Here is a 17,270-nt window from a genome sequence, read left to right as displayed (position 1 = left end):
CTTTGGCAAAAACCATGTTAACCCCCACCTCCTTATGGGTGATCGGGACATGGGTAGGGGTTATATAGGTGTGTGGTCGCTTAGTCCTTTGTTCGTGCTTATTATTTGTATACTTGATTAGCTGTCTTGCCGACTAACGAGCTGTTGTTTGTTCTTGCAGTATCAATGGTTGGCGAACAAGTTGGTCTTGACGCTCTATTCAACACCTTCCTTGCTGATGGCAGCAATGACGACTCTGCCACCCCTGCCAACAAGGTGCCTCCCTAGGATGCCGTCGAGCCTGAGGTTCAGTTTCAACTACCCAGGGGGAGGTGGCGGGGACCAGCGCTGTTTCAGGTCCCCAACCAGAGGTGGAGGCAGAGACTGAAGGGCCAGAGGTGGTTGTCCTTGACAACCCAAGAAAAAGGAAGCCATCTTCTAGTCTTGAGGGAGTTCTCACAGTGATGGAGAAGAACTTTGATGCCGAGACTTTCATTGATACCCAACTGCTTTCCGGCACAGAGGACTTCTTCTATGGTGGGGATCTTGCCTCACATGCCAGATGGATGTACCGTACCTTGCTCCGGAGAGCCACTGTAGCAAGAAAAGGGAATCTACCTTGGCGGGGGCACGGTCTCTGGAGAACAAGCTTGAATCCTCCGTCAAGGCTAATGCTAAGTACAAAGACGAGGTCAAGTCGCTTTAAGAGCAGCTAGCTGCTGCCGAGGAAAAGGTCAAGACCGCCGAAGAAAAGGTTAAGGCCTCCAAAGAAAAGGTTAGCTACAAAGAAGAAAGAAGAAGAAATCAGAAGCTAGGGCAAAATCAGATCTTAGGCAAATAAGAAAGATCTTTCCATTATTGGTACCCCAAAATAACTTACTGAAGCTTCCTTCCCATCATACCCATTTCTGGTAAAATGAAAAAAAAATGGATGTTATGAAGTTCTGCTGTGGATCAACGGTCAAGAAAGGAACTTGAAGCCAAAGCAAAAATAAATGGTTCAGATCTTTGAAGAGATTGGAAAAAGGATGAAAGAGAAGATGGAAAGTATGAATGCATGAAATCTGAAATCTCTGCTACAGTTCCATCTCTATTCTGCGTAGCTGTTGCTCTGTTTTTGTGAGAAGAAGTCAACTGTGTGAAGCAAGCCTATGGTGTGAAAAATTGAAATCATACAAATAGGAAAATCACTTCAATTGAAAGGAAGGAGAGATAACCAATTTTTGAGATTTATGTTCTGAGAAGAATTCTCTGAAAAAGTTCATCAACTTGAACAGTGCTTCTTAGTCAAAGGAGCATTCTGCCAGAATGAGGAACTGAATCAGAAGCTAGCAAATCTGGTTTATCACATAGCAACAGAGGCTGTTGAAGCAATCAATCTCCTTCATGTTTTACAAATTGTAATTTTCTTTTCAATGTTTATCTTTCTGTAATTTCTTGATGTAAAAGGTTGAATGAGGGAGTCATTGAAAGAGCCTAAGAGTGGAAAAAGGCAGAGAGATACACATGAGTGAAAATTCTAGAGTTATTTCAGATTTCTTTAGATTGATTAAGTGTCTTGTATCTTGTACTAGTGAGGTATCCCTTTCTTAGTTGGGTTACAACTCAAATCAGGTTAGAACTTGAGTGTGAAAGGATTGTGTCAATCCTATGGAATTGGTGTATGTAATACTTTAACTATAGTGGAAATTCTACCACTGTTGTGGTGGAGACTGGATGTAGGTTGCAGTGCACAAGACAACCGAACCAGGATACATGATGGTATCAGCTTCTCTCTTCCCTACTCTGTTCTGTTTTCTGATATTCATGAGACAAAATGAAATTGTCTCATAAATTTTCCGCTGCTAAGTTCAAACAGATTCAGATTAAAAGTTTGTTTTAAAATGGTTATTTCATTAAAGTAAAGGAAGGTCATAAATTCAACCCCCATTCTCTAAACCTTCTACAATCTTCAGGCCTCCTCCAACTCTGTTCAACAACATGAGACCTCCTTCAATAAACAACCCCTCAAGTAGGCCTATTGTTAGCCAAGAAATCATGCATGGTGCTAGTGTTGGAACATCTACCAGATTCATGCAATTTATGCAGACTCCAAGACTTGGAGCACCAACAACTGAACTCTCTAGTGGCAATAGCAATTCCACACCTAATTAAGGCCTAAGATTGACTGGATTAAGGAACTTTTGTTGTAGTGTTTAGATATGACTGTAACATAGACCATGTGCACCTCAATTTTTTTGGGAACTTAGTTATAGTGTTTTGGTTTAGAATTACATTGACTATGGTTTGTTTTGTTACTTAATTCTCATCAAACAACTATAATGAATTAGCATGAACTTATATGTCTACTATGTTAATGGGAGATGATTACATATTTGGCATTGTCCCACATTGATTTGGTACAAGAATTTTCATTTAATAATTGTCACCATTCATATATATTGCTATGTCAAGGTTAAATTAGAGTTTGTGATTTGAAATATAAGCAGTTATGTCAAATTTTAAATATCTAAAGGTTAGTTTTGTCAAATTTTTATTCATTCGATTCACAAATTTTCATGGTTACAAAGTTAATTTAAATTAGCCAATGGTCAGTATTATCAGCGCCTCAATCTTTCATGATTAGAAATGGTTAATTACTCTTATATAATTAAAAGATGAATTATGACTTAAAATGAACTAAGAACACAATTCCATTACTTGAATTGAAAGAGAAAAATTATTACAAATAAAATTGGAGGAGACCATGGCCATAGCTGATAGGTCCACCTTTATTATACCCCTCTATTCTTTAACGGTCCCGCTACATTACCAACAGCATATCTGCCAACTTCTGCCAACTCTTATTTATAACTGTGTTTTATGGAAGTATCTTCGTGGATGTGTCTAATAAAAATATCTTTTTTATGGTTGTGTTTAATAGAAGTGTCTTTATAGATATATTTTTTGGATGTGTCTCTTTATATATGTATTTAAAATATAATAATTAATTATTGTTGGCAATAAATTGTCAGATAATATGTTGGTACTTATACTTTTCCATTCTTTAATCATAAGAATCATTGTCTAGAGATGAGTGAGCATCATGCTGGACATATGACTTGGCGATACTAAAGGACTAAGTTAAGATTGGTCAAGTCTAATATCAAGAGTTTAATAATATAGTAGTTGGTATAATAAATTTGCTGGTTGCTGGTGAAAGCAATTGTCATGACCAAGGTCTTTTTATAACAAATATATGTATCAACCATTCATCAGAGTATTGCAAGTAGCGAATAATATATTCCAAAGTCACCAAGCAAGTTCACGAATCAATCCACCAACTATTTCATCGTTGATATCCACACTGCTTCACTGCTTCTTTGATTTCAATTGTTGTATACCACATCATGGCCGATGATGGAGCGGCCGGGGCGGCGTCTTCTTCGTCATCACCGGCACCGTGGTTGTGGTCAACGTCGTCCTTATCAGAAGGCATGTATGATGTTTTTCTGAACTTTAGAGGCAAGGACACAAGGTTCTTATTCACAGATTATCTCTATCATGGCCTGGCCGATGTAAAAAAACTGCAAGTATTCAGGGATGATCCGGGTCTGGAACTAGGTGACGAAATTAAACCTACTCTGATGGAAGCCATTAAAAGATCAAGGATTCATATTGTTGTGATGAGTGAAAACTATGTATCTTCCTCATGGTGCCTCCTGGAACTAGAGCAGATGCTCAAGTATTACTCCAAGGATGGAAACAAACGATCCGTTATTCCAGTTTTTTATCACGTGACGCCCGCGGAAATGAGATATCAGACTAGCACCATATCTAAGAAAGCCATGAAGAAACATAAAAAGAGAGAAGGCAAAGACAAGGCGAAAGCGTGGAAGTTGGCTTTATCTAGAGTTTGCGGGATAAGTGGACAACACATTGTTAAGAAGGGAAATCGGTGAGTTCTTTTTAATTAATTGATATTATAACGAAATTATTATTATTATTATTATTATTATTATTATTATTATTATTATTATTATTATTATTATATATTTTTTAATCCTCGCTCTTTAGAGATTTTAGAATTTATGGTTTAAAATAATTACCTGAAATTGACCGAAAAATATTTATTTCTCTAATTGAACTCATATTCTTTTATCATCTTAATTAATAAAGATTGAGAGGACAAGTTAAGTTTTATTATGTGTTTCTTTATATTAGGTCACTCTAAAATTTACAATGAATCATGAAAAAGTTTATTTTTTTGATTAATTAATTGGTAGACATCATTTTTTCTAAAATAATAATGGATTCTACTAGGTAGATAACGAAAGATTTGAACAATATGAATAATAGATTGAAAAATTGGCCCAATGAAATTAAAAAAAATACTCCACTCAAATTACCCAACTAAAATATCTCATTCAATAATTCAAAAATTTTAACCATTCATTGTACCCTAATTTATCAAAACACTAACTTTTCTCCCAAATCTTCTGTCGCCACTGTCACTTGGTCTTCAACCAGCACCCTTCGTCGTCAGCGGGATCCTTCTCACCATCGCAGGTTCGTCAACAAGGACCCTTATCGGCGTTGTTCTCCTCCAGACCGGAAACAAACGACATCGCTCACCTCTGATGAAAATAATCATCTATTTAAGAATAAAAATAGTTATCCGCATATCTAGTGAATTGAACATTTAGCATATTTTAATTGTATATAACTAAATCCAATCCAATCAAATAACCATTCACATAAAAATTAAAATAACCATCCCATAAGAATTAAAATAATCATCCTCGTATCAACTAAAATGATAATCCTAAACTAGCTATAATTGAATACTAGAACTTGAACTCAGGAAAGCGGCGAACGAAGGGATGGAACCTGAGGGAAAAGGAAGTCGTTGAGCATGTAGATTCCGAGGCCGTAGGAGATGATGTAGAAATTTTGGATCAAGTATGCGCGTAAAACGTAGATATAAGCGATAACCAAGGAACCAATCCAACAACGGAGCATGTGCGGCATATTCTTGTCGAGAAAATGTTGGTACTGTTGCGACACCGTGAATTTCCATCGCGATATGGCGCCATCCAGTTAATTATATTTTAATTATGATTCATTATTAATATAAATATAAATTTTACTAAAAATGTATTAATCTGCTTTATCTATTTCAATGCTAGTATTATGATTAAAGTTATTTGTTTTGATACTAGTATTGAAATTTACTGATATTATAGTTAGATAATAGACTTTGTAAATTATCTGTTACTCTTATTGTATCAAATTAAGATACAAATGTGGTAGTACGGACAAATTTTATGTTTTTTTTTATATGAGTTATTTTTAGAATTTGAGACTTGATTCTTTGTAAAATGTTAGTGAAGACATGTATTTTAAATTTTAATTCTAAGTTTTTTATTATTTTTTATCTTTTATTTATGTGAGATCGGTTTTATCGGTTCAACTAATAATAATTTATTGGTTAAATCATAAATCAATGAACAGACTGATTCGATCGCCGATTCGGTTCCGACGTTGCTGAGGAAGTAGAGTACAAAACGTATAATATGTGAATATGTAATCGTACGATTTAGGTGCTAATCTTAATGTTTTCAAATATAAAAATCTGATAATAATTATTTAATTAATTAAGAATCTAATTTTAATTTTAAATTTAATTTGTTTAAAACCGTTATAGCTCCTCTATACTTTTCCAATAATAATTACGTACAAAGATATTAATATTGTGTGTTATGATTTGCAGTCATGAAACAGAGGTCGTAGGCAAGATTGCTGAACAAGTCTCAGCAAAAATTCTAGAGATCAGGCAACAAATGAATAGATTTGTTTCTCAATTTAAAGTGGTTGAATCACTTTTGAACCTTGAATCTTCTGATAATGTTGGTGTGGTGGGAATTTATGAAGATCCTAAAATAGCCAAAAGTTACATAACAAGATTTGCTTTTGAGCTATACTATAAGATCAAATACAAGTTCAGAGCGGCAAGTTTTCTTGTTGATGTTAGTAAACAGTTAAGGGAAAACACCGCTAATGGCTTGGAAAATCTCCACAAGGAGCTTCTTTCAGATATGGGTGTGGAAACCATGCAGGAGTTGCCACGTAAGAGGGTGCTTCTGGTTCTGGAAGGGGTTGATAGTGAACAGCATTTGAAGTTGCTAGTGGAAATGGGAGTAAGTGATTGGTTTAGTGGTGGTAGTAGGATCCTCATAGCAACAGAAAACAGAAATCTGTTTGAGGATTGTCCTGCTGTGATGAATGGTGTTAAGCTTGAGAAACATTGCATATGTGAAGGTGAATTGGTGAAGGAAAAGATTGTGAAGGAGAAGAAGGTAGTGGGATTTGTGAAAGAATTCATCGATGTTATTAATCAACTGAAGGAAGAAGATTCAAATAGGAGGAATGTTGTTTCAATTGTCGGCATGGGCGGGTCGGGCAAGACTACTCTTGCCCGAATGATCTATGACAGCAATGAGGTGAGGGAGGTATTCCCTTGCCGTGCATGGGCAACTGTTTCCAAACACTGCAATGAAAATAAAGTTTATGGAAAGCTTCTCAAGTCTTTGAAGGTACCAAAATCTGAATATGAGAAATTAAGTAAAGAGGAGTTGAAGAAGGAGGTGAGAAAACGTTTGAATGGGCAAAGCGGGAAGTATTTGATAGTGCTGGATGATGTGTGGAACACTAAGGCGTGGAACAAGTTGGAGTATCTTCTCCCAGAAAAGAATAATGGGAGCAGGATATTGATGACTACACGAAATGATAGGGTGGCAAACCATGCAATGTCAAAGGAACCTCACCATCAACTTGGCCCTTTGGATGATGAAGAAAGTTGGGAATTATTCCGTAGCGAGGTGTTTGGTAGAGAAGAGTGTCCTTCTGATTTAGAGTCTATTGGTAAATCAATTGCCCAAAGTTGCAAGGGTTTGCCATTAGCTGTTGCAACCATAGCAGGGCTTGTCAAAGAGAGGAAGAGATCAACAACAGAGTGGCAAAGTATTAACAATGTAATTCTTCAATGGGATGATGATGATGATGATGATGATGATGATGATGATGATGATAGTGATGATGATAAGAAGCCGATGACGATGAGTAGGATGATGAAGATATTGCAGCTGAGCTATGATGATTTACGTCCAAAATTGAAGTCATGCTTTCTATATCTTGGGGTGTTTCCGGAAGATTGCAAGATTGCAGCAAGGGCTTTGATTGAACTATGGAATGCAGAAGGCTTGACAAAAGTAACGGAAACTGGAAGTTCAAATGCAGCAGAGCCGGAAGACATTGGTGAGGAGCGCTTGAAGGAGCTAGTGGATCGTAACTTGGTACAAGTGGTGAGTAGGAAGAGTGATGGGGAAGGCGTGAAAACATGTCAGATCCACGATCTCATCCGGAAACTGTGCATATCACTGAGTAACAAACCAGATAACAAGAACAATGATCGCAGATTATTATCCTTTACCAGAAACGAAGGATCCTATACCTGTTCATTAGAGACGTGTAATAAAGAATCCACTCGTTCGTTATTCTTTTATGAAGATGCACGGGAATGGTTACACCATATTCCAGAAAACCTGCGAGTTAATGTGCTATATTTTTCGAAATGGGCTCGGGTTAGTTCAACAAGTGCCGAGTATTTGAAGAGTTTGACACCCCTCCGGTACTTGAAAATGGAAGTTGAATTAGATGGATTATGTGACTTTCACAATTTGGAAACATTACATGTACTGTACACTAGTTCGAAGGACCTAAGAATTGGGGGCTTAAAGCAACTGAGACATCTTCATTGTGAATTTCTGGTGAAATTGATAGATGAACAAGTAAAAGATAAAATGCAGAATCTCCAAACCCTATGTTATGTGATTGCCGATTCAAAACTAGGGAGCTTACTAGGCAATGCTTACTTTCCCAACTTGAGAACACTCGGTTTATATATAACTGCATACCAAGACCGTCAAGCAACAGAAGCAGAAGAAATCTTAAAGAGCCTGCACTGCCTAAGAAAGTTGCGGAAGGTGAAACTTACGTTTGCTCCCTTTGGTTGGGTTCCATTAGATAGAATTGCATTTCCGTCAACTCTTACCAAGATTACCTTGTCATCATTTGGGGGCTTCATGTCCAAAGACATGATTGTTTTGGGACAAATTCGCAGCCTTCAAATTTTAAAATTGAAATCTGGAATTTGTACTGAAATACCTCTTCATTGTGGTACTGCTGGGAGCTTTCCGGAGCTTCAAGTGCTCATCATGATAAGGATGTCTGTCAAACGTCTTACATCAGAAGAAGGTGCGATGCCTCGTCTTCGACGTGCTGTCTTCTGTGACTGCCCTTACTTGTTGGAGGAGGAGGTTACTCAAAAAATGCTTTCCTTGGGTAGTAACTTGGAGTTTTTAGACCGTCAAGTGGACGATGATGATTGATTTCTGTGAGGCATTGGATGTCAACGTCTGCTACTCTGCTTCTTTTCCAAAAGCAGGTATATATTTCTTTTGATGAGACTCATAGGCACAGGCATATATATATATACCTTTTCATGCAACTTCTTTTTTATGATTTTGCTAACAAGGTGAATCATTCTAACATGTATGTATGTATAATCAATTTGTGCAGAACTCTCCTCCATAATACATACATCATTACATGACATGCTCCTGCCGCCTCATTGTATTGTAATGGAGTAGTTGTAATCCTCTAATATTGCACTACTTTAATTTTCTTTTCTTTTCTTTTCTTTTTTTTTTATTTTGAATCACACCTTTTAGTACTTTTATTGTGATATTGTAATTCCTCGAACACACGTTTATTATGATTCGCTTTTATTTAGGTTTAATTGCTCTGTTGGTCCCTATAGTTTTACCAAATTTTTAATTAGATTTCTATATTTTTTTTCTTTCAATTGGATTTTTATTACACTGCTTTAATTTTGTAATTAAGTCCTTCTTAATGTAAAAACTATTAAAGTTAACTGAATATTTTTTTGTAAATTGAAGGTATTTATACTTAACAACTTAATTAAATATTTGATAATGTTAATTTTAATATTTTTAACATGAAAATGACGTAATTACAAAATTAAAAGTAGTGTAAAAACTCAATTAAAAAAAAATATATAAAAACCTAATTAAAATTTTGGTAAAATTATAATTAAATCTTTTATTTACGGTGTGCATGCTCTGTTGAAGTTTTGAATGACATGTAATTTCCTTTATGTTATAAATAAATAAATAAATATGAGATGAGTATTTCATAGCTTTAGTGTATAGCCTTAAATATTCTCGATTATGGCAAATATTATGAGAAAATTGAAACAAGAAGAATGCATGCAGAATCTCCAAACCCTGTATCACGTGTGTCTTGATAAATTTTGTTATCAAAATCACTAAATTAGACTAATTTAAATGTGGAATTACAAGTGTATGTTTAATGACCATGATGTTTAACAAAATTTAAAATTACAAGTTTAACAGTGTTCCTATCGATTATTTAAGAAGTTACTTGTATGTAAAAACTTATTACATCATGTATAAAATATTTGGATGCTCGTAAATATTATTAATTTTTAATAACATATTTTTTTCTAAAAAATGTAAAAGTGAAAATTCAGTGCCAAAGAACTGTAGTTCAAATAACATAGTTTTTTCAAAACTTTAAGTTCGACTCTGATTTCTAATTTTAAAAAAAAAAAATTCAGTCTTTTTTAAGTACACACAAGAATCCGTCCGATTTTCGTCACTTTCCAGGAAACTTGGCAGCATATGCTTAATTTATGCTATACACTGGATTTTAATTCAACTTTACCTGCTTCATTTCTTCATTCTTGATATCAACACTGCTTCATTCCGATTCCGAGTTATATATATACCACGCCATGGCCAATGATGGAGCGGCCGGGTCATCATCCTCGTCGACGCCGTGGAGGTGGGCATCGTCATCCTTGTCAGAAGAAGGAATGTATGATGTTTTTCTGAACTTTAGAGGCGAAGACACAAGGTTTGCATTCACAGATTATCTCCACTATGCACTCTCCGAAATCGGAAAGCTCAAAGTATTCAGGGATGATCCGGGTCTGGAACTAGGTGACGAAATTAAATATACTCTGATGGAAGCCATTAAAAGATCCAGGATTCAAATTGTTGTGATGAGTGAAAACTATGTATCTTCCGGATGGTGCCTCCTGGAACTAGAGCAGATGCTCAAGTACTCCGATGATGGAAACAAACGGTCCATAATCCCAGTATTTTATCGCGTGAAGCCTGCAGAAGTGAATCGTCAGAGTAGCGACAAATCCAAGGAAGCCATGAAGAAACACCAAGAGAGATACGGCAAACACAAGGCGGAGGCCTGGAAGTTTGCTCTATCTACAGTTTGCGGCCTATGAGTTAGTTACCTAAAAATATTCAGTTATTCCATGCAAATTTATACGTTAAAAATGCTCAAAGCCGTTAAATGATTTAAATGATTTGACTAAATTTCATCTAATAGCTTTCAATTATCAATCTCACATAAAGTTGACCCCACCTGAATTTGTCTCTGTATCTTATACAAAATTTACCATGCTCACCTTGCTTGCCTCTAATTTTTTCCTTTTGTTGGTGGTCATTTCTCTCTTATTGTACTAATCAAATCAGCACTATTGGTTCTTCAACTTTGTCTCCAAATTTTATCCTTTACCTTCATTTCTCTTTTATTGTACTAATCGAATCAGCACTATTGGTTCTTCAACTTTTTCTCAAATGGTTGCAGCGGCTCAAATTAAAGTAGCTTCAGATAACTATTTGCTTGCACATCTTGGTTATCATAGCTGCAACACTTTTTTTAAAATCAAATCAGCATTTTAATTTTGTTTTTGGCTCTATTATTTGACGTTCGTCATATGCTTATTTGATGAAAGGTTTTTGTGCCAATAAGAAGTGAACTACTTTTTTTTTTTAAATTGCTTTGCCCGAATTGATAAAGCTTCAGCAGCAGCAGCAAGCTTTGTTCAATATTACTCCAAAGTGCTGGGTTTAGTTGATAAGACTTGTTTGCATTGATAGTCCATATATACTAGCCTCAATGAATTTTGTCCAACTATCAACCTTAATATGGGCATGTAACAATAAAACATCCAGTAAATTAGCCTTTGGACTTTTAACCCAACCAAATATATCAATAATAATTATTGTTTCTAAACTCAACTCTTATTTTTAATGCGTATTTTGTAATTTAATATGCATTTTATACTAATGATTGATTTAGATTATTAATTTTGGTGTATATCTAATATAGTTAAATTTTTATATATTTTTTATTTTTTGTTAAAAATAATTGGTATACGGTAAGATAAAATTAAAAGTTTATCTTTTATATAGTAAAAGATAGAAAAAAAAATTATGTACAAAAGATGATGTACATATCAACTCTCTATTGTTTGTTTGTTTCTTTATGTTAAGCGTTAGGGTAACTCTATTGTTTTATTAGCTTGTGTACATTTATGATTTGTAGGTATGAAACTCAGGTCATTGGTGAGATTGCTGAACAAGTCTTTGCAAAACATCGAAAGATCAAGCAACTATTGGATAAATTTGATTCTGAATTTGAAGCGGTCGAACCACTTTTGAACCTTGAATCTTGTGATACTGTTCGTATGGTGGGAATTTATGAAGATCCTAAAATAGGCAAAAGTTACATAACAACATTTGCATTTGAGCTATACTATAAGATCAAATACAAGTTCAGAGCGGCAAGTTTTCTTGTTGATGTTAGTAAACAGTTAAGGAAAAACACCGCTAATGGCTTGGAAAATCTCCACAAGGAGCTTCTTTCTGATATGGGTGTGGAAACCATGCAGGAGTTGCAACATAAGAGAGTGCTTCTGGTTCTGGAAGGGGTTAACAGTGACAAGCATTTGGAGTTTCTAGTGGGAATGGGAATAGGTGATTGGTTTGGTCTTGGTAGTAGGATCATCATAACAACAGAAAACAAAGATCTCTTTCAGAATTATCCTGTGATGGATGGTGTTGAGCTTAAGATACATTGCTTTCGCGAAGGTGAATTCAGTGGCAGTAATAGGAATGTGAAGGAAAGGAATGTTGTGAAAGATTTCATCGATTTAATTAATCAACTGAGAGAAGAAAATTCAATGAGGAACAATGTTGTTTCAATTGTCAGTGAGATATTCACTTCCCGTGCATTGGCAACTGTTTCCAAAGATTATAGAGAAAAAGATGTTTTCTCAAGCCTTCATCGTTCTTTGATGCCATCCACAGCTATACCTGAAAATGAAGAGGCTTTACAGGGGAATGTGAGAAGGGCACTTCTAGTATGGCCACACATATAGGTCTGATGGCTCACCCACTGGCATATATTTGACTCCAACTATTGGATCAAATCATATGTTACACTTTTAACGTTCAAATTTTTGGGATGGGCTGAATTAGGAGTTATAAAGCATGAAACATGCTAGTTACCCACTTGCATAACTTGTTACTTGATTTTTATTTGGTAAATCAATTGATTATTTTGCAATTTAAATTGTAATGACGAATGTTTTTTCTGTAACACCAAAAACTTGGCAATTCGATTAATTTACATCCCTCTTAAGATTCAAATATCAAGGATTGATAGACGAAGAGAACAACCGAAACTAGCACAACCATTTTCAACGACTAAGGTTTTGAATTAATGTTATGAAATATAAACATTCATCATAGATTGACAATAATGCAACAGTTCTAAAGAAACAGAAATTTATGCATGACAGTAGATAATAATAATAATTCAAATGCACTGATGAAAATAATAAAAAAACAACACCTTTGTTTAGGGCACCACAGAAAAATTAGAAGTTCTACAATATAAAGATAGTAATACTCAAAACATCTCTAGCAAGAACTTGGTCCATAAAAAAATACTATCATTGAACATCTCTACTGCTGCTTCTCGGCTTTCTTCTTCTGCCACAAGCGGTCTAGTGCACTGTCGGCATCACCCTGCAACCAACATACAATAGCATTAAGTATGAAACAAAATTGCTAAATGCAAAGAATGAATGATATATAAGACCAAAGGATATCCAGTTAAAAAGTTTAATTTGATAGTAATTCTTGAAAGATCATGCAATGGCAGTAGACAATGTCTATTTAATACAAGATACAATGTAATTCAGCATTAATTTCAATAACCCAATAAATTCACCATACTTAACCCACCTAAATCCACAAACATATAAAGGAGACACACAAGTAGTCAATAAGATTCAGTGATTAGGAAACATTAGTACAGGATAATCCAACCCATGTCATAGTTAAATCATGTTACTATTATCTTTGGCTTAACAATAGAAGAAATACATATTCAATTCAAAATGCTCCCAACTCCCACAATAGAAAACCAACAAATACTCAGTAGACGGGTTCCCATGATCTACATGCCATTAAATGTCAACCAAGGAAATTACACCAAAAACACACAATTAAACGAATTAAGACACAAGATTCAAAATAAATAAAACCTAAATCAACTAAAAAAATCGAAGTTTTCATATGAATATATACAACACAAATACATAATCATAATAAGAAGAAAAAACCTGAGCGCGAATGAAGCCGCAGAGGGCAAATGTGGAGAAGGTGTTATTGTAGAGACCACTCTCATCCAAGTGACCAATGTTGATCTGAACTGACGCATGGTCCTTTGCAGTTATCAACCTGTTTGTTGCAGAGCTACACCATAACACAATAACAGAAATCAGTATAAAGGTTCAAATTTTCAAATACATATTATATTTTCTTAAAGAAAAATCAGTGAGCGAAAGAAGAAAGGTTAGGAAGAAAGGTGTGTTTACCACTTCCTAGGAATGTAGAGCTCAGTGATCTGTCCCTCCTCGTTCTGCATCTTTCTTTCTCTGTTGGCAAAATAAAACACTCTTTCTTAGAGATCAACACAAAAAAAACCTAAATTCAAATTGCAACAAGAGAGTATCAACACTAAGTTATACTTTTCAGAAAATTAAGAGAATAACATCAATAATTTGGTAAATGTATGTGTGGATTGACATTACAAAAACAAACTGAAAAAACATCAATAAAAATTAAAACACAAACACAAACACAAACATAAATAAAAAGAATAAGACCAATAATAACATCGATCAGTTACATAATCACAGAAGCATATACAAATCTACTAAGAAGAGAGTGCCAAGCAGATAATAATTTACAGCATAACAGTGACAAAGACAGATATAACAAGCAGAAAATAGAAGAGAACTCACAGGACAGAGAAGCGTGCGTCGCCGAAGATCACGGTTTGGAGGGAGGAGGAGGAAGGCGCAGAGGCAGATAAGAAAGTCTCTAGGGTTCTCTGTCTCGGCAATGGGTTGGGCACGTTATGCGTCTCATATATATACTCTCTAGGGTTTTCTGTATGGGCAATGGGTTGGCCCGTTTGTCAGTTGGGCCTGGGCTACTCATGCTTCTAATAATTTTATATTTGTATATTTTTTTTAATTATCAAAAAAAATATTTTATTTATCAATTATTTTTTAGTATAATAATATGAAAATATTTTTTATTAATTTATCATATTAAAAAATTACATAAAAATAATTTTTTTATAAAAAGATATAACTTATAGATTTTTAAAATTTTTTATTTTTTAATATTTTTATTGTTATTATTAAAATTTATCAAATATATTAAAAATAAAAAACTCTTTTAATAAAAAACAATTTAATTATGTAATAACATATAAATAATCTCTTATATTTACAAATAGTGAATTCGTAAGGTTATTTTTTTTTTGTTGTCTTTTGTGATTTTTAATCAAGAGACAATTGATTTTTATTTATATATTTATATATTTTGTTGTTAATTCTTTGGTATTACTAAAAGAGTTTAATTTAAATGCATTCATTTAAAATATTTTAAAGAATCTATTATAATTTTAAAATTTATATAGTTATTTTACTTTTTTTTATAATTTATTGACAAAAGTGATCGCCTATTTAATCGTATATTAATATTTAAGGATAAAAAAAAGAGAAAATTATTCTAAAGGAGCACTAAGGAGATTTAACTATTAAAAGAGATTTATTTTTATCAAAATTATTAAAAAATAATAATTAATAAAATATTTAAAAAAAGGATCAAATTTTTTATTAAAAACATATATTCTTAAATTATTTATTTATTTATTTATTTTTAAAGACATATTTTTACAATAATTGAATCATTTTTCTATTTTTTTCTTCTTCTTTTTAACAATATCTTTATACATCAAATCAGTTTTTGAGTCCTACTTTATTTTTTATTTAAATTTTATTATAAATAATTTTGTCATTTTACTTTATATTTTTATTTTACGTTTTCAAACTCAACACAGTAATAAGTAACATAAGAACTAAGAGAAGAAGAAATTAAAGATAATATTTTATTATTTTTATTATTTTTTTGGGAATTATGAAAAGAGAATTATGGTGTTATATAACTCGAAGGCTGTACAATATTCTCAATTAAGCCCTCAACTCTGTCTCATTTTCAACCAACAACCTTGAAAAATTTTGTAATAATTTTTTATTGAGAGCATATTAATTGTCTGTAAACAATAATATTTTTTTAAGATCTAATAATTTTATGTTAAAATTTGTTAAGAATCTATTCCTCTATTTTACATATTAAAAATTTTATTAAGAACTATGAAAAAATTATTATGTCTCATTGAAGTCATTTTTGAGAATTTTTAAGATAATAAAAGTTATTAGAGTTAAAATTTAAAATTTACCGGACAACAATTTTAAAATTTCAAAAAATAATGTATGTATGAAGAATTAGCTATCGCCTAACAAGTAATTATACCTTCATCACTTATTCATTCCAAGTCAAAAAATTGAACCTTTGATATAATTATTTGAGGACTCTCCAAGTCAATCCATGCACAAAGAAAGAATGTAAGTGCAATAGTCACAAGTCATAACCATTAATAATATTGTGTGCTTTTAATTATACATAATGTAAGTGCAAATTGCAATTAAACTATAACATTTAGAATGAGCAACTACAAAGAAAGTTGCTCCGATCCCGTTTATTATTTGGTCGTAATGACTTGATCACCTAATCTCCATTTTTATACACATTACTCTTTGTTTTAACTACTCTTGTGATTAATATTCCAATTACGATTAAGCATAGCATTAAGACTATTGTTACCATGGCAGATTCATCAGATCACGATTCAACACCATTGTCATATTTCAAGTATGATGTTTTTCTGAGCTTTAGAGGTTACACAAGATTCGGATTCACAGACACGCTCTATCATGCTTTGATCAACAACAGAATCGATACCTTCAGAGATAGCGAGGAGCTGAGAATAGGCGAGGAACTGGAAGGTGCTCTTGTTGAAGCAATTGAAAGATCAAGGATGTCAATTCTTATACTGTGTGATGAGTATCCAACTTCCAAGTGGTGCCTTGATGAACTCGTCAAGATCATGGAGTGTTCTGGCAACGGAACAAAGCGACCGGTGTTACCGGTCTATTTCCGTGTGGCAAAATCAGATGTGCAGTTTCAGAAAAATAAGTATGAAACAGCCATGGTTGCTCATCAAGAAAAAGGAAGAAACAACCACAAGTTGGAAGCATGGAAGTCAGCTTTGTCTCAAGTAGGCAAGATTTATGGTCAATGATGTGATAAAAAAACGTGAGTACTCACTAGTTACTTACTTTACTCTACTCTGTACAGATATTAAAGGATAGGTTATTGATCTTTCATCTCTTGAGGATAAATAAATTTGGAAAAGTATAGGTAACATTTTTTATTTTTTAAAAAGCCAAACATTAAAGTCTCTCTAAAAAACCTATTTTGTTCTTATATATTTTAGATGTAAGAATTTAAATATCTTACATTTTAAAAAGTAATAAACGTTTTTTGTATTTTTAATTAGTGAAAAACTCATGTGTATTCAAATTAAAAAGTTAGGCAGTGATTCAGCATTTTCTCAAAAAAATAAGGTAAAAATTTTTATGTTTTAACGCATTCACCCGTTTAGTAAATAAGAACATCATATATATTAAAACATTTTACTTATATTATTCATATTAATTCCCTTGTTAGCAATACCTTTTTTTTATTATGTCCTGATCCTTGTATGTTCCATTTTAAGATCAATTCAATCATTTTGCTACCATTAATTTGTCTCTTAACACCGTTTATATATTTGTATAAAGGAATAAAAATTAAGTGAAAATTCAGATGCAGTCAACTTCATTGATAATTAAAAACTGTTAGATAAAAATTTAGTGA

At 33.3% G+C, this 17,270-nt stretch overlaps 4 protein-coding genes across 4 annotated transcripts; 3 read left to right on the top strand and 1 right to left on the bottom strand.

Annotated features, from left to right (window-relative positions):
* Positions 1-3,242: 3,242 nt before the first annotated feature.
* Positions 3,243-8,818, top strand: LOC148577140 (disease resistance protein RPP13-like). The gene is made up of 3 exons (XM_088501515.1): positions 3,243-3,916; positions 5,732-8,464; positions 8,599-8,818. The coding sequence occupies exons 1-2, from the start codon at positions 3,369-3,371 to the stop codon at positions 8,406-8,408; spliced, it is 3,225 nt and encodes a 1,074-aa protein (XP_088357641.1). The 5' UTR covers positions 3,243-3,368; the 3' UTR covers positions 8,409-8,464; positions 8,599-8,818.
* A 1,038-nt stretch (positions 8,819-9,856) lies between these two features.
* Positions 9,857-12,307, top strand: LOC148577139 (TMV resistance protein N-like). The gene is made up of 2 exons (XM_088502842.1): positions 9,857-10,335; positions 11,473-12,307. The coding sequence occupies exons 1-2, from the start codon at positions 9,857-9,859 to the stop codon at positions 12,305-12,307; spliced, it is 1,314 nt and encodes a 437-aa protein (XP_088358968.1).
* Positions 12,308-12,737: 430 nt separating this feature from the next.
* Positions 12,738-14,344, bottom strand: LOC107635611 (small ribosomal subunit protein eS21y). The gene is made up of 4 exons (XM_016339128.3): positions 14,243-14,344; positions 13,814-13,873; positions 13,559-13,691; positions 12,738-12,959 (listed from the first exon to the last, which is right to left on the bottom strand). The coding sequence occupies exons 2-4, from the start codon at positions 13,861-13,863 to the stop codon at positions 12,897-12,899; spliced, it is 246 nt and encodes an 81-aa protein (XP_016194614.1). The 5' UTR covers positions 13,864-13,873; positions 14,243-14,344; the 3' UTR covers positions 12,738-12,896.
* Positions 14,345-16,176: 1,832 nt separating this feature from the next.
* Positions 16,177-16,653, top strand: LOC148577138 (toll/interleukin-1 receptor-like protein). Its single transcript, XM_088503323.1, has one exon. It carries the CDS (start codon positions 16,177-16,179, stop codon positions 16,651-16,653), a length of 477 nt encoding a protein of 158 aa, XP_088359449.1.
* Positions 16,654-17,270: the final 617 nt, after the last annotated feature.

Source organism: Arachis ipaensis, chromosome B1, assembly GCF_059453495.1.
Source record: "Arachis ipaensis isolate K30076 ecotype BB chromosome B1, ASM5945349v1, whole genome shotgun sequence".
Taxonomy (NCBI): Eukaryota; Viridiplantae; Streptophyta; class Magnoliopsida; order Fabales; family Fabaceae; genus Arachis; species Arachis ipaensis.
Note: the sequence above shows the minus strand (reverse complement) of the source record. Positions and strands in the feature narration are given on the sequence as shown.

Bases quoted from the DNA above. Each gene is read 5' to 3' on its own strand.
- LOC148577140 (XM_088501515.1), top strand. From the start codon at position 3,369: ATGGCCGATGATGGAGCGGCCGGGGCGGCGTCTTCTTCGTCATCACCG. The intron at 3,917-5,731 runs GTGAGTTCTTTT...TATGATTTGCAG, and splicing joins ATTGTTAAGAAGGGAAATCG to TCATGAAACAGAGGTCGTAG.
- LOC148577139 (XM_088502842.1), top strand. From the start codon at position 9,857: ATGGCCAATGATGGAGCGGCCGGGTCATCATCCTCGTCGACGCCGTGG. The intron at 10,336-11,472 runs GTTTGCTCTATC...TATGATTTGTAG, and splicing joins CACAAGGCGGAGGCCTGGAA to GTATGAAACTCAGGTCATTG.
- LOC107635611 (XM_016339128.3), bottom strand. From the start codon at position 13,863: ATGCAGAACGAGGAGGGACAGATCACTGAGCTCTACATTCCTAGGAAG. The intron at 13,692-13,813 runs GTAAACACACCT...GTTATGGTGTAG, and splicing joins CTCTACATTCCTAGGAAGTG to CTCTGCAACAAACAGGTTGA. The intron at 12,960-13,558 runs GTTTTTTCTTCT...TGTTGGTTGCAG, and splicing joins GCGGCTTCATTCGCGCTCAG to GGTGATGCCGACAGTGCACT.
- LOC148577138 (XM_088503323.1), top strand. From the start codon at position 16,177: ATGGCAGATTCATCAGATCACGATTCAACACCATTGTCATATTTCAAG.